We start from the raw sequence: 14345 nt of genomic DNA, 5'->3' as shown, positions 1-14345 counted from the left end.
GCTAGAAAGGGCCAATGGAGAAGTAATTATTTTTCTTGTATGTTCTGAATAGGGTTTCCAACAGGAAATAACGTTAAACACCAATAAGATTGATCAGCTAATCGTTTTTGGGGAGCAGCTGATTCAGAAGAGTGAGCCTTTGGATGCCATCCTGATTGAAGATGAATTGGAAGAACTTCATCGATACTGTCAGGAGGTGTTTGGGCGAGTTGCTCGGTTCCATCAAAGACTGACTTCAAGGGATCCTGTAAGAAGCAACAGTTGTTTCAATCCTTTGAGAAGATTTTGGTGTTTGAATTGCAATGCTTATTTTGGTTTTTGAATTGTAATTGCTTATTCTTAGCAGTCTGACTGAGTGGTTTGAGCTCCAAGGGTTCAGGAGCTCTGCAGTAGATGTTCCAGCCTTGCTAAATCTTTGTTGCCAATCCTTTCATGCCTCTCTTCTCTGCAGAATCTGGATAATAGCATGGAGGTTGTTCATAAGGTTCAGAATTACATAGTTGTGTCTTGAAGGCTTCAAAACCTTTTTTGGTGTTTTTAATATCACTTTGTTTTCCTTACCATCAATAATGTGCTTAGAATATCTCTTTACGTATTTGTTTGTCCACTCATCTGTCCACTTTGTTGTGATAACCCTGAATGGGGAACACCATGCACTTTGCTTTACTCTGGGAACTTTCAGATGATTCTCAGTTTGCTTGGCCTCAAAAAGAAAGAACATCTGTTAGAAAGCCAGGTAAAGGAAGTAACATGAACAAGTAGCTGTTTACTCCTGCCTGAGCATCATTTCCTTACTGACCTGTTAAGTCCATTTGGAACTGGATACTCCTGCAAACTGGAGAGATGCTATGGTGGTAGTTAACTGCCTTGGAAGAGGAGAGGTAGCTGCTGATGTGAGGATTGGTTTTGGCAAAAGAGGAAGAAGGCAAAAATTATGCCTTCCTTTAATTTTAGGCATATGGTCTTCGGTTGCTGCAGCTGACCACAAAACTGTCTTCTGTAGTACTGTGTGGCTTAATTGTTCGCTCATTAAGATCTCTTGTAAATCTTACTAATACGCAATAATTGCTTATTTGTAGGGATTGGACGATGAAAAAGATAACTCTGAAAATGAGACAGATCAAGAAGACTCCAGAGAAATCCAGAATGATCCCTGGCATAAGAAAGCCATCACTGAGGGGCCCTCATCGACACAGTCCCTTTGCCACCTTATGCCCCCGACTCAGGGCCATGAGAGATCAGGCTGTGAGACCCCTGTCAGCGTTGACTCCATCCCACTTGAGTGGGATCACACAGGTGACGTGGGAGGTTCTTCCTCTCATGAAGATGATGAAGAAGCAACATACTACAGTGCTTTGTCAGGTGAGAACCAATGTCCAGCAGTTTGGTGTGACACGACAGCTGGAGGATGTCCTTGTGTGGGAAGAGGGGGGGATTGAAGTCTTGCTCCCATATTGTTGGTTGGTTTTCAAGTACCCTTAATAGATGTGAGCTGACTCATCTCTTAGATGAAGGAAATGGTAGTGTCTAAACCAAGCTTTTATTTTTAGAACCATAAGGTTTTAGAAGCCTTACTGTTTAAGAATGTTTGAAAATGGTACCAACCACTTACTTTGTTCTTTGTCTTTGCTGTCCCTCATTGTTTCAGTTGTTTTTAGTAGTTGGAAGATACCGAATAGTGAGGAAAATGACATTATTCTTTTTTCAGATGTAGAAATCACTGAAAACCCTGAGGCATATCTTAAAATGACCACAAAAACTTTGAAAGCATCTTCTGGTAGGCACCTGCTAATGCATGTGTCTGAACATGGCAATCTCCCTGTGCTGCACGCTATATTCCTCAACCTCTCTCATACGTAATGTCTGACTTCCTGCCTTGTGTGGACACCATGTCTCATCCTGTCATGGTGTTCTTACGCTGCAGTATCCACATGGACATTAAAAGCAGTCAAGAACACACCATTTAGATTTTGCCTGGTAAATGCCAAGGTGGTTAACGTGCATTTCATTGTACTGATCCAAAGTCTTTTGGTTCTTTCTCGGTGGTTTGCTCTGGGTAGTATCAATTTTTGGTTGTCTCTAATTTTGGTTGCATAACTACTGAAGGCAGTAGCTCCAACTCTGCGAGTATTTTTTTGTGGTTTGTGCATGACAGAACTCTGTGTGTCTTGTCTTATTAAATCCAGAACAAACATTTTCCAAACCAGGACATGTCTAACTTGTTCCCTCTGACATGTTGCAGATGTGTGATAGTTGGGATGCAAACTTTACAGAACCATGGTGCAGCCTTGTCTTTTGGGGTTTTTTTGAATACTCTAACCTGTATTCAAGCATTTTCCAGAAGAAAACAGAATGTCCCATAACTGCATGGCTCTCATCTCATTACCTTTGAAACACTGTTGATGTTTTGCAAATGTGCATGCTTTGCAAGGAAAGCTGCAAAACTGTCATTTTTATGCCATAACTTGATGCCATTTTATTCAAAGCGCTTTCTAACTTAATACAAAGCAGCAGCTTCCTTGTGGGTCTTGCACTCATGGTGTGTGTGGTTTTGGTTTTGTTTGTTTCAGGAAAGTCTGTTTCAGAAGCTCATCCTTGGCATTCTCCGGGTAGCCCAGTCTGCAGGAAACACAGATATAACCAGGCAGAGATGGTTGGAAATGTGTTGTCTGGACCAGAGACAAGTACTCCCTATAAACCAGACTATGTGAGTTGAAGGCTCTGGGGGCACTGAAACTGAACTGTACACAGTCTGTTTGTTGTTCTGTTTAACTCCACCCTCTTCCCTTCTCCAGCGTCAAGGAAAAGAATAGTTGAGGTGGGGAATTTTCACTTCATTCAAATTTAGGCTTCATTTCTGGTGGCTCAGATTGGACTCCTGGTCAGTCAGGTTCTGGAGGAACTTTGTTCCTCTATTGTCATAGGACAAGTCTAGGAGAACTTAACCCCCACAAAGGACAGGGTGTGAATCGCTTGGTACTTACTGACATATTTCCTAAGCAAATTTGAAGGGTCTTAATATGCAACACACCATTTAATCTTCTTCTAGGCACTGAAAAATGTGGCAAAATGGCTTATTGTCCATTGGTACCTCAGCCTTGGTGGCTGTTTGCCAGCCATAGCTTCAGCAGCAGCTGCCAGGCTCAGTGGATCTGGACCCATTGTCAGCACTCCTCCAGACAGGGTGGTACTGGTATCTGTCTGCTTTTGTCATCATTAATCCAGTCTCAGAGCCTTAGAGTCAATATAGCTGAGACCCACAATCCAACAAAGAGCATCAGCAATTGCACATTGTCTGGTACATGTAGTGCAAAAGCAAGTAATTTTCCATGTTACTCTTGTAGTAATTGGCATCACCATGGTGTGTGTGTGTTTGTTTACTGCAAAGGCACAGAGAGCCAGTGTAAACTGTTAGCAAAGCTGCAGAAGCAGAGTGCTAAATCTGATATGCAGGAGCCCAGCCACCCCAGAGTAACACAGATTAGGTTGGACCTTTGACATCCTGTTAACCTGCAGGGCTCACCCACCAAAATGTCATTCCAGGTGAAGCAGCTCAGCTCTGCAAGCAGCAGCAGCAGCAAGGAGAAAATTCCATCTGCCAGCATGAGTGATGAGGAGCCCCAAGATGACCAAGAACTTGTGAATATAGCAGCAGCAGAAAAGCAGTCAGGTACAGAGCATTAGGAGTGGCTTTGGGACTGTGGTGATTGTCCTGTGACTCTGGGGGGACAAAGCAGAGATGGCACGAAGGCAGCATATTTGGGAACAACAAAAAATTAACGTATTCTGCCAAATTTCCAAGTTTTGCTGAGCTCCCTTCTCATCTGGTTCTGTCCAACCCATGTGTGCTGTTCAAAGCTTTCACATTTTCTTCCAGAACTGAGATTTGTTTTTCATAACATAGTTCTGCATACTCACTGCAAGCTGCTTGTAGTAAATGGGACCAATTTCACTTTTGTCTGATACTGAACACTTCAGAGACTTCTAATCAGATTTCAAGCCAAAGAGTCTGTCTAAAACAAGATTGCTATGTTATGTTATATGGAGTTACTGGTATTCCATATAACAAGATGCTAAAGCTCCCATTTGCAGAAATGTTTCTTCAAAGTTGTTAATGCATTCTGTTCTTCAGTATCTTTACAGTGGTCCTTTCATGCAGGCAGACCAGTTAGCTGGTTCTCTTGACTTTTTAGGACTTCATTCCTGGTTTCAGGTGCTTGAGATTGTAACAACACATTGTACTGCAGTCATGAAAGCAAATCATGTGATAAAAAGAAGACTGCAGCTACATTCACCTTTGATTCTCTGGTCTCACAAATGGTCCAGAGTTGTGTCCCATACTGGGGTGAATAGGAATAGCCTGAGATTGGTTTAGATGTCTTCCAGAAAATGTCAGTGATGACACAGCTGGCATCTCCATGTCCTGTAGCAGTGGACTGATGAAACATAGAGTCATTAGAATTGTTTGGGTTGAAGGAAACTCTAAAGTTATCTAGATCCAACCCCCCTGCCACGGACAGGGACATCTTCCACCAGACCAGCTTGCTCAGAGCCCCATCCAGCCTGGCTTTGAACAATTCCAGAGATGGGGCAGCCACAGCTGCTCTGGGCAACCTGTGCCAGGGCCTCACCACCCTCACTGTAAGGAATTTCTTCCTAATATCTAATCTATACCTTCCCTCCATCAGTTGAAAGCCATTATCCCTTGTCCTTTCACTCCATTGACATTCCTTGTCAAAAGTCCCTCTCCAGCTCTCTTGGAGCCCCTATAGGCACTGGAAGGGGCTCTAAGGTCTCTCTGGAGCCTTCTCTTCTCCAGGCTGAGCAGCCCCAACTCTCAGCCTGTCTTTACAGGAGGTGCTCCAGCCCTGTCATCTTTGTGGCTTCCTCTGGACTCTGTCCAGCAGCTCCACATGGACATAAAACACAAACCGAAGTCCTAACTGCTGGATCATATTTGTTCTGTGCTGAATTTTGGTGTTCACCAAATCACAGATGAGCTTATTGAATTCTGTCTCCTTCAGTTTGGTCTGTTCTTCCAAGTGAATTAAAACATCTCCAATTAATGTCATTAAAATTCTGTGTAGCATTGCTATGTGAATAACTTGACCAGCAATATTAAATTTAGGCACTGCAGAATCTTAAGAAAAGATCTGGCTGAATGACAGGAATACATTACAGCAATTGTTTGGTCTCAAGTAGAATGGAGAATAATTTCATTACAAAACTTGTATCCGTTTTACACGCTTCTTCCTTTACTGAAGATTTAAGTGGGTTGTTTTTTTTTTTCTGATTTGCAGGCATTATTGATAGGTGGGAGCTCATCCAAGCTCAAGACCTCAGAAATAAACTTAGGATGAAACAGAAATTGCAGCAGTGGCAGCAGCTGGACTCAGATCTCAGTGACATCTCTGCTTGGCTTGATAAAACTGAGCAAGAGCTGGAAGAGCTGCAAAAGGTGAAGCATCCAACCAGCATGCAGGCATTGGAACAAAAGGTCAAGACATTGAAAGTAAGTTTTGGCCTACTGAGAAGAGGGATTTCAAGATGCTGATGTTTTTTAATCACTGTAGTCTCCTGGGATCAGTTGGCAGCGTGGATGCCAATAGCAATGTTCTTGTGCCACAGGGGAGCTGAACTGTTCTCAGCTGAGAGGACTAAAGAGGTTCTTAGGCAAGGTGCTTCTGTCTTCATATACAGAGATTGGCAGGCAGATGTAAAAACCTCTCCACTTCTCCCTTTCTCTTTTCTTGCACAGTGATTATCAACATCTTTTCCTTGTGCCATTCCCCTCTGTGCAAACCAGAAAGAGACTGAAAATAAGCCAGGTCAACAGGCTGCAAAGTCTAGGCTGCATTTTTTTTTTAAAATTGAATTAAGGGCAGGGTGTCATTCCAGCAGGAGACTGACAAAGATCTGCTCTAAAGCTTTGGTTTTTGCAAGCTGAGCCAGCAGGCTACCAGGGCTCATGTAAGTGCTGGGGCCCTGGGACTCAGGCAATGAAATGCCTCAGGCTGAAGTCTGAGAGAGCAAGTGTTCCTAAAATCTGGAAGTGCAAAATCCCTGTGTGCTCACCCCTCACCAGCTGCCCCATGTGGAGTTACCCTGAGTCTGCTGCTCAGTCTGATGTCACCTTTGGGGTGATGCTCACAAATAGGACACTGCAGGACAGAGGAGGGATTTCTTAGGCATGCTGAGAGTATGTTTAAGCCTACATGTCCTGGAGTAGTTATTAGGCCAGGGACAATGACTCCTTCAGCCTGGAGTTGGGTATCTAACCTCCTCAAGAAGCGGAGCTTTGCTTATTCTCTCTTCTGCATCTGCTTAAGAGGAGTCCAGCCGGCTGTAAATCCCATTTTCAGACAGTTTGGCTTTAGAGGGGTGTTAAAAGAGTCAGTGTGCTCTAAGAAGTGAATTTCATGAGGTGTCAGGACATCCCAACTGCCTGGGATAAGATGAAGCCAGTCTGCCTACAGACTGGTGTTCAGAAGTCTGTTTTCGTTGCCTGATACTGCCTGGAGGAGAGTGGGACAGGATCCTTTGATGGGTGAAAACTAATTTAGACCAGCAGTTTTCTACAAGTGGAACTCAGGTCTTGAGAATGTAAAGATTTGCACTCCTGGATAGAAAGGCTGCTGAGAAAAGCAATCTGAGCTTTGTGGCTTGTGGGATTCATCGTGCAGCTCTTACTTCCCTACTGCAAGAGCAGCTTGGAAAAGATTGAGTACCCTTGATTAAAACTGTAAGCTGGATGGTAGAAGGAAGGCATTGTTTGGCATTCTTTTTTTTAAAAACCTTCAGAAATACAGGCTCAGCCTTAACATAAAGGTAGTTAGATGATATGACCATGACTGCAAATTCCTTATTATTCCCCCTGCAATTCTAAGGGGGAGGAGTAAAGCAGGCAGGACTGCCTTCTCGGGGTAGACTTCTTGAGAAGTCAGAGAAATGTGCTGACAGAAACTCAGACCAGAGAGAAGAAAAATAATTTCTCACAATGGGGTGGTCTGGTGTGGGACCAAGGGCCCAGAGGAGGTGGGGAATATCCATCCTGTGAGATACTGAAAATTTTGATGCATGAGGCCCTGAGCATCCTCCGTGGAGTTTGAAGTTGGTCCTGTGTGAAACAGGAGAATGGAGTCCAGAACCTCCAGATGTCCCTGTCAGCATTATTCTAGCATTCTGAGGTGGCAAAACCTTTATCAATTAGGAGAGAATACCGTGTGATGATCTATGGGAGTATTTGTCCAAGTGTCAGGGAAAGAGGCAGCTCAGAGGGATTGAAAGGCAGATATGGATTAAGCCATAATGCCTGTGACTTAGGGAGAAGAACAAGCCCTGTCACACTTAATTTCTTCAAAGTGAAGGTTTTGGCTTTAAAAAAAAAAACCCAAACATAAACCTACCTCAGTATGTTTCTTAGCAGTATTGAAAAGCCACCAGATTCAAACATCCCCAATACCTGTGATACTTTTGAATGCGTGGTTTTATTGTAAATAAGTACATTTTTCATCATTCATAAAAGCTCCTAATCCTCTTTTTCTACCAGGACATGCTTAAAGCATTTGACAACTACAAAGCAGTGTTGCTTTCTGCTAACCTGAGCAGCAAAGAATTCCAGAAAGCAGACAGCACAGAGTTCAAGGAGCTGCAGAACAGGCTTCGGAAAGTCAACTTGCACTGGGAGAAAGCAACTCGTGCCCTGGACAACTGGAGGAAGGGCTTGCAGCAAGCCTTACTGCACTGCCAGGTGCATACACAAGTCTGCTTGTAAGGGAAAACCCCTGGGATTCTGCTGAGAGGGCTGAGGGGTGATTCCTGCACAGGGGTGGAAGTGTCCCTCACAGTCCAAGACACTTTGTTTCCTGGTAAAGTTGCCTCTGATGGATTGAAACAGTTTGGTAAAAATACCTTTCAAGTGCATAATGCTCTTTTACTACATAGGTGGAATAATTTAACAAGGTTTCTGTACCCTCACTAATTGTGAATTTGTGGTGACTCTCACTAATCTGAGCTGGGAATTTTGTTTTTAGGTGAAGGCACTGCAAAGGTGTTTTCCCTCATATGCCAATCTTTTTGTTTCTTTAGGATTTCCATGACCAGAGCCAAAAGCTAATCCTGTGGCTAGCAAGTGCTGAAAGCCGGAGGAATGAAGCACAAATCACAGATCCCAATGCTGATCTCAATACAATACTGGAATGCCAGAAGGAGTTAATGGTAAGTGTAGTCTTAACTGCAGCACCTGAGCTCTCAGCACACAGTGAAGAGCAGGATGTTGATGTGTCACAGTGTCTGCAGCCTGTCCTCAGACCTGCTGTACTCAGGCATGTGGGTGGTTTTTGAAATGGACCAAGATATTGCCTCTACAAAGCACTTTTCTATAATTACAAATCATAATAAAGTTGCTTATGAGCAGTCTTCATGCTGCTATCCAATTTCCAAAATTTAATGTGAATTACCTGCTGGTAGAACTATTTTTAAATGTTACAACCAGTCTCTTCAAGATAACTTCATTTCCTATGTAGCTGTAATAACAATTCCTGTGCCTTGTGGATTCTAAAGCAGGCTGTGGTGTTCTTTAAAGCCTTCCAGAGTTCTTCCTTTTGGGAGAACATCCATAAAGTGGAGGGTAACAATCTGTTGTGCTGCATTTTGTTTGTTTATTCTCAGCAACTGGAGAAAGAGCTGCTGGAGCAACAGCTTAATGTAAACTCCCTCCAAGAGCTCACTGCTTACCTGCTGCTGAAATCAGATGGTGATTACATTGAAGAGGAAGAGAAGGTCCATGTAATTGGAACAAAACTGAAACAGCTGATTGAACAAGTCTCTCATGACTTAAAAACAATACAAGGGAATCTGGTGAGTTGGAATTTAAATACTCCTTCATAGATCTTCCTTACTGAAAAGAAATAGCATATTGAGAGTGAAGGTATTTATAAAAAAAAACTGACTTAAAGCTTAAGTCCTTCCACCTTCATAAGCTGAAAAAAGAAGAGTTCTGGCTGTAGGAAAAACTTCAGCACTCCAAGGCTACTACAGTATTACAACAGAAGGGTTGTGCTGCCTCTGTCCTCGAGTGGTTTGAAGAGCAGAGAGGATAAAGCTCTGAGTAAGGCTTTTGATCAGGTCTTTGGTGAGGAGGTTGGACTAGATGAACTTCCTGAAGTCCCTTCCAACCTGAATTTGTGTGATCCAAACCAGGTATCAGGCTAGGAGTGTGTAATGAACACATAGGAGCTGAAGTTCATAGCAATGGGTTGCTGAGGCCTATCAGAGATATTTTCAGGTTAATACCTCTCTACACCCATTCCATTATAATTTCTTCAGGCTGGGTAGTGTAAAACATTGCTTTATTCTGGGGAACTGGGTATGCTTATGTGGAGGGGCAGTGGGCTGTGCACCTACAGAGGCAATGAAAGGTGGTTCTTTGCACTTCACTTATTGTCAGTTTTGAATGTGCACTTTAAAGAGGAAGGTGGTGTTATCTTTTAGGATACCAAAACATTCCTGCTAGTTCCAGATGACTTGGACTCGGGAGTCTATAATCCAGAACAAGAGAAATCCAGCCCTGCTGTGAAGAAGGTAAGTTTTTTTGGGTTTTTTTTCCTAATATTTTACTGCTAGCATATAGTGTATTTTGACATATTTAGTGTGGAACTTCCTCAAGTATAATCATTTTACCTTTTAGGCCCACATACCTTATTACAGCATTTACAATTGGACCTTAAAGTCTACATCTGTCTTTTCAGATAAGATCCTTGTAGTTTCTCAAATCTGGATACTAAAAGCTATTTCTCTCAACAGGTGGCTCTCAGGAGAACTGCTGATGGCAGGAATGGCAGCAATACAAGGTAATATTTTATTTATGCCTGATCTCTTGAAAAACAGTGAATATGGCAGAGATGAGCTATGTGCCACCAGAAACCTGGGCACCTCTGCCTTGTAGGTTGACACATGGGTGAAGGTGATTTCTGCCTACCTGTAGAGTCCCCTCTACCTACCAGCTCTGGGCTGCCCCATAGGGAATGGTTTCCTTTAGCACTCCTGCTTCAGGACCTCTGCAGTGATGTGCAACCCTGGCTTGAGAAAATATTTTCTGTGCCAAATGTGGGATATTTTAGGTTTAAATCTTCCTTTAACTCCACCAGCATGCCTGGGGAAAAAAACTTGCCCTTGAGAGCCACTTGGTACAAACAGACCACAAGGGACAAAGGGAGAACTTTACCTCCAGTCCATTGGGGCCTGTGCAAAGGGGAGATCTCAGTAGTGCCAGGGCAGACAAGAACCTCATCAGTGTGAATGATGTCTTTCCTTTGTGCTTCAACACCTGTTTGGAATGGTCTGTTTGCCTCCTGAAAAATTAAGTTTGCATCTGAAAATAGGGTAAAAACAACTTGTTTAACTCAAACCCTGAAGTGCCTGTTCTTTGCTTCTCCTTTTCAGGAGAGAAAGCCATCCACAGCCTGTGCAGGCAAACCCTCGGTCTCCCTCTTTCTTCTACCGAGTCTTACGAGCAGCTTTACCTCTCCAGTTGTTCTTCCTGCTGCTTTTGCTCCTGGCTTGCATGATCCCCTCCTCTGAGGAAGATTACAGCTGCACCCAGGCCAACAACTTCGCCCGCTCCTTCTACCCCATGCTGCGCTACACCAACGGGCCCCCCCCGACCTAGGACACCCTGCAGTCACACCAAAACACTCTTGGGTGGTGCTTTTTTCTCCCATGCTGCTCTAGCATCAATCAAGCAGCGAGATTCACATCTCAAAATGTATATCTTGACAAAACTTCAGCGTTTTTGTACGGAAAACAAAACTTTTTCTATAGATTTTTTTTAAACTGTAAGCAACACACTTTATACTTTGATGCAATAGATACACTATTTTATAGGGGCAGTGCTCTTAAGCTAGCAAGGTGTTTGGATACTGAGTTCTTAGATGCAGAAATGACATCACAGTAATCTTAAACATAGCAGTCTATCTTGGGTTAGCACAACAAGCAGGTGAAGAGGGACTTCATTTAACACAATTTCTGCACACACTTCACATTACTTGTATCTTTTGGTACTGTAGTCACTTGGTGGAAACAAAAATTGCATATTTTTGAATCTTTGTTATTGTATTTTATTCATCTATCATGTTCAATATCATGATGCACATTTGTTTTGTTTGACATAAAGTGTTCTAGTGGTTAGGACTGCTGTGTTGTCTTTTTATACCACCTTTGAAATAAGGAATTGCTGCATTGCATGGAAATGGTTTATTATGCACATATTTTCTAGATGAACATGATTATGTAGACTATCCCTGATGTATACAAATAGTGCACTGACTTTTTTAATGAAAGTTTTTTTTTTTCAGTTTTTAACCTGCTGAATAGTGTACAGTACCCTGGGAGAGAATTGTGCATTTTTATAAGCTTTGTTTTTAAAATGAAACTGGCGTGTGGGCAGTGGCTGGAGAAACACTGTGTACAGTCAGCATTGCCACTGCCCCTCGGTTGTACAGTTTGAGTACTGTCATTAAAATTTTGCCAATGTCTGCAGGACTGTGGGTGTGTCTAGTGGGGTTGACCAGCTTCTTGTTCCAGCAGTGCTGCCCCTTCCACTCCTGGAAGAGTCAATTTCTTTGCCTGCTAAGGGAGTGGTGCTGGAAGAAGCACAACCACTCACTCCCTTGCTTGTCAGAGTGAGAGATCACAAATCCAGCAGTGGGACCTGTGTTCCATGGCACAGATCCTTTCCTTTGCAACTGATTTCCTGGAGGAAGAATATAAAGTTGAACTAGTTAGTGCTTATTATTTGTTTGAAAGCTGAACTATTTCCCACTCTGGAACTGACTTTCTATACTGGGAGGGCTGGAGTAGAAAAATGCATATGGAGGAGAGCTCAGTGCAGTAGTAAGGGCTTTGGTCAGAAGCTTTTTGTGTGTTGCAGTGAAAATGACCCAGGAATTAGCCACTTTCTGCAGTGCTTACCCATAGAAAATAAAGTCTCTGATTAGCCTGGGAGAGTTCTCCCACCCTTTCTACACTTGTCACCACTGGTGGTTGCTGATTCCCCATCTTCTGGCAGGGGGTTTATGAAGCAAACTGCTTTGTCCTGATGTTTAGAGAATGGCCAAACTAACAACTTTTTCCCAGCAAAGGTGGCAAACCCACTGTGGTTTATTTCCAGGATATTAAACTAAACTCACAAGCTGTGTTGAGGTGCCAGACTTGTGCTCCAGCACCAGCAGATCTCACACTGGGGCTGTATCCAGAGATAGATCCCCTTCACCACTCACTGCACACAGCCACACACACTGTCCTCTCTCCCTCTGCAATAATTATTTGATATTTTCAAAGCAATTACTTTTAAGATGGAGCTCATTTAAGTTTCTTCCTCTGTAGAAGCGAGCCAGCTCTAACCATCATTTCATTGCCAGGTTGTCACAAATGCCCATGAAGACCTTTCTGCCAAGAAGTAATAGGCAGTTACTGATGTGATACTCAGTTCTTCCATTAAAGAACCTGTGCAGGGGGAAAAAATTGAACAATGTTAAAAGGTCTAAGGAAAATTTCATAGCCTACAATTTCCTTTCATTATGAACAGTTATATCAAATTGTTGAGCTGATGTAATATATAAAAAGAGAAGCTTTCAAGAAATTAGCTCAAAATGTCACCAAAAAAAAAAGTCTGGGAAATAGCTTAAATCTTTTTTTCTTCCACACCTATTTTAAATAGTTTTATTTCAAATCAATTATAATCACTCACTGTAGGCTGACACTGAAGTCTGCTTTAAACAAGTAATTTTATATTCTTTGTGTCATCATCTCTCTCAGGACTGGGTTCTTAGTGGCCAGGGAGGGAAAAAAAATATTTTAAAGCGAGGGTAGATGCAGTAGTGAGAGCAAGCACAACCCTATTGTGGTTGTGCATGTGCATTGAGAAATCAAACCAAGCCAAAGCTGGTTTTAAAGTCTTATTTTTTGGCAGTGAGATGAAGCCTCACTCTGTTTTCAGCTCTACCTTCCCCCCTCCAGCACAGTCAATGCAATGAGAAGGCTCCAGGGAGACTTTAGAGCAGCTTCTGGTACCTAAAGGGGACCTGCTAGAGAGCTGGAGATGGGCTTTGTACAAGGGGCTGGGATGTAGAAAGAAGGGTGATGGCTCTAAACTGACAGAGGGCAGTGTTAGGTAGATGTTAGGAAGAAAATAATTGCTGTGAGCATGGGGAGGTGCAGGAAAAAGTTGTGCAGAGAAGCTGTGGCTGCCCCATCCCTGGAAGTGCTCAAAGCCAGGTTGGATGGGGCTTGGAGCGACCTGGTGTGGTGGAAAGTGTCCCTCAGTCACTGAGTGCACATTGCTGCTCATGAGACCAGGCTGAGCTCAGCTGCAGGAGAAAAAAGAACAAAAAGCCGTATATTTACATTTCTTGATGCCTGTTTAGTCAGCTGCACCAATCCATAACTGAATGAAACACAGCAGCAGACAAATACCATCAGTTCACAGAACTAAAGACAGCTGGGGGAAAGGGAGGGGCTGGGGTGTTGTGGGGTTGTTTTCACATTACCATAACATACATAAAGTGCTTTAAAATGCATCACTTTCAGTCATTTCCATTACAAACTCATAGAGAGTGAAATGTTGAAACTAAAGTGACAGGACTCAGAACAAAACATTTTGTGGAAAACAGGCGTAGGAGATGTGCAGTAAGCACTGGTAGTGGCTATGCCAGCTCCTGTGTGACGCTGTGATGAGTGAAGAAGGTTTTGTCTGTTGAGGCAATAGCAGCAGATGTTGGCATTTTTATAGCAAAGCAGTCTCATTCTCTTTGTGCACTTAAATCAAAATCGCTAACATTGAGCAATGCATGAGGAGTGGAGGTGACTCTTAAATGTAAAGATGGAGTTAATCTCTCTCGACACAGATAATAATGTCTCTCAACACAGATCATAAATAAAATTAAGTCTTAGCTATGAAAGTGCCGTTTAACACTTCACTTTAGTAGTAAAATACTGTGAAAAATTAATGTCAATAATACTTACATTCCATATTGCAGCAACCCACTTGCTTTTCACGCTCCCGCTTCCAACAGTCTCCAAAATTGGTTTGGGCACTGGGTCAGCACAACAGATGACCACATCTTAACTGCTTTGCTGACCCACTACCTCACAGGACCTAAGGGATGTCAAACCATTTTTTCCAAGATGGATGGTGATGAGATTAAAGGTGTTTCCATGGCGTCCAGGCCTGACTGTGTGGAAGTGTGAAAAGAGGGCCTGGGGTAAACTTAGAGCAAACTGAGAAGTTGTGTTTACATCCTAACAGTACAGAGAGGGTAAAATAGAATTGCTACTCCCTGGCAGAA

General features: G+C 42.9%; 1 protein-coding gene across 1 annotated transcript in view; it reads left to right on the top strand.

The window, feature by feature from the left end:
* The window catches only part of SYNE2 (spectrin repeat containing nuclear envelope protein 2), a 174126-nt gene extending 162592 nt beyond the window's left edge, over nt 1–11534 (top strand). The window contains exons 107-118 of the mRNA XM_058860814.1: nt 53–247; nt 1080–1362; nt 1709–1777; nt 2571–2707; nt 3544–3670; nt 5301–5512; nt 7550–7750; nt 8089–8217; nt 8671–8859; nt 9493–9582; nt 9805–9851; nt 10444–11534. Coding sequence (XP_058716797.1) covers nt 53–247; nt 1080–1362; nt 1709–1777; nt 2571–2707; nt 3544–3670; nt 5301–5512; nt 7550–7750; nt 8089–8217; nt 8671–8859; nt 9493–9582; nt 9805–9851; nt 10444–10669 — 1905 coding nt within the window. The 3' untranslated portion in view covers nt 10670–11534. The remainder of the gene's footprint in view (nt 1–52; nt 248–1079; nt 1363–1708; nt 1778–2570; nt 2708–3543; nt 3671–5300; nt 5513–7549; nt 7751–8088; nt 8218–8670; nt 8860–9492; nt 9583–9804; nt 9852–10443) is intronic.
* Nucleotides 11535–14345: the final 2811 nt, after the last annotated feature.

Source organism: Poecile atricapillus, chromosome 1 (assembly GCF_030490865.1).
Source record: "Poecile atricapillus isolate bPoeAtr1 chromosome 1, bPoeAtr1.hap1, whole genome shotgun sequence".
Lineage (NCBI taxonomy): Eukaryota > Metazoa > Chordata > Aves > Passeriformes > Paridae > Poecile > Poecile atricapillus.
Note: the sequence above shows the minus strand (reverse complement) of the source record. Positions and strands in the feature narration are given on the sequence as shown.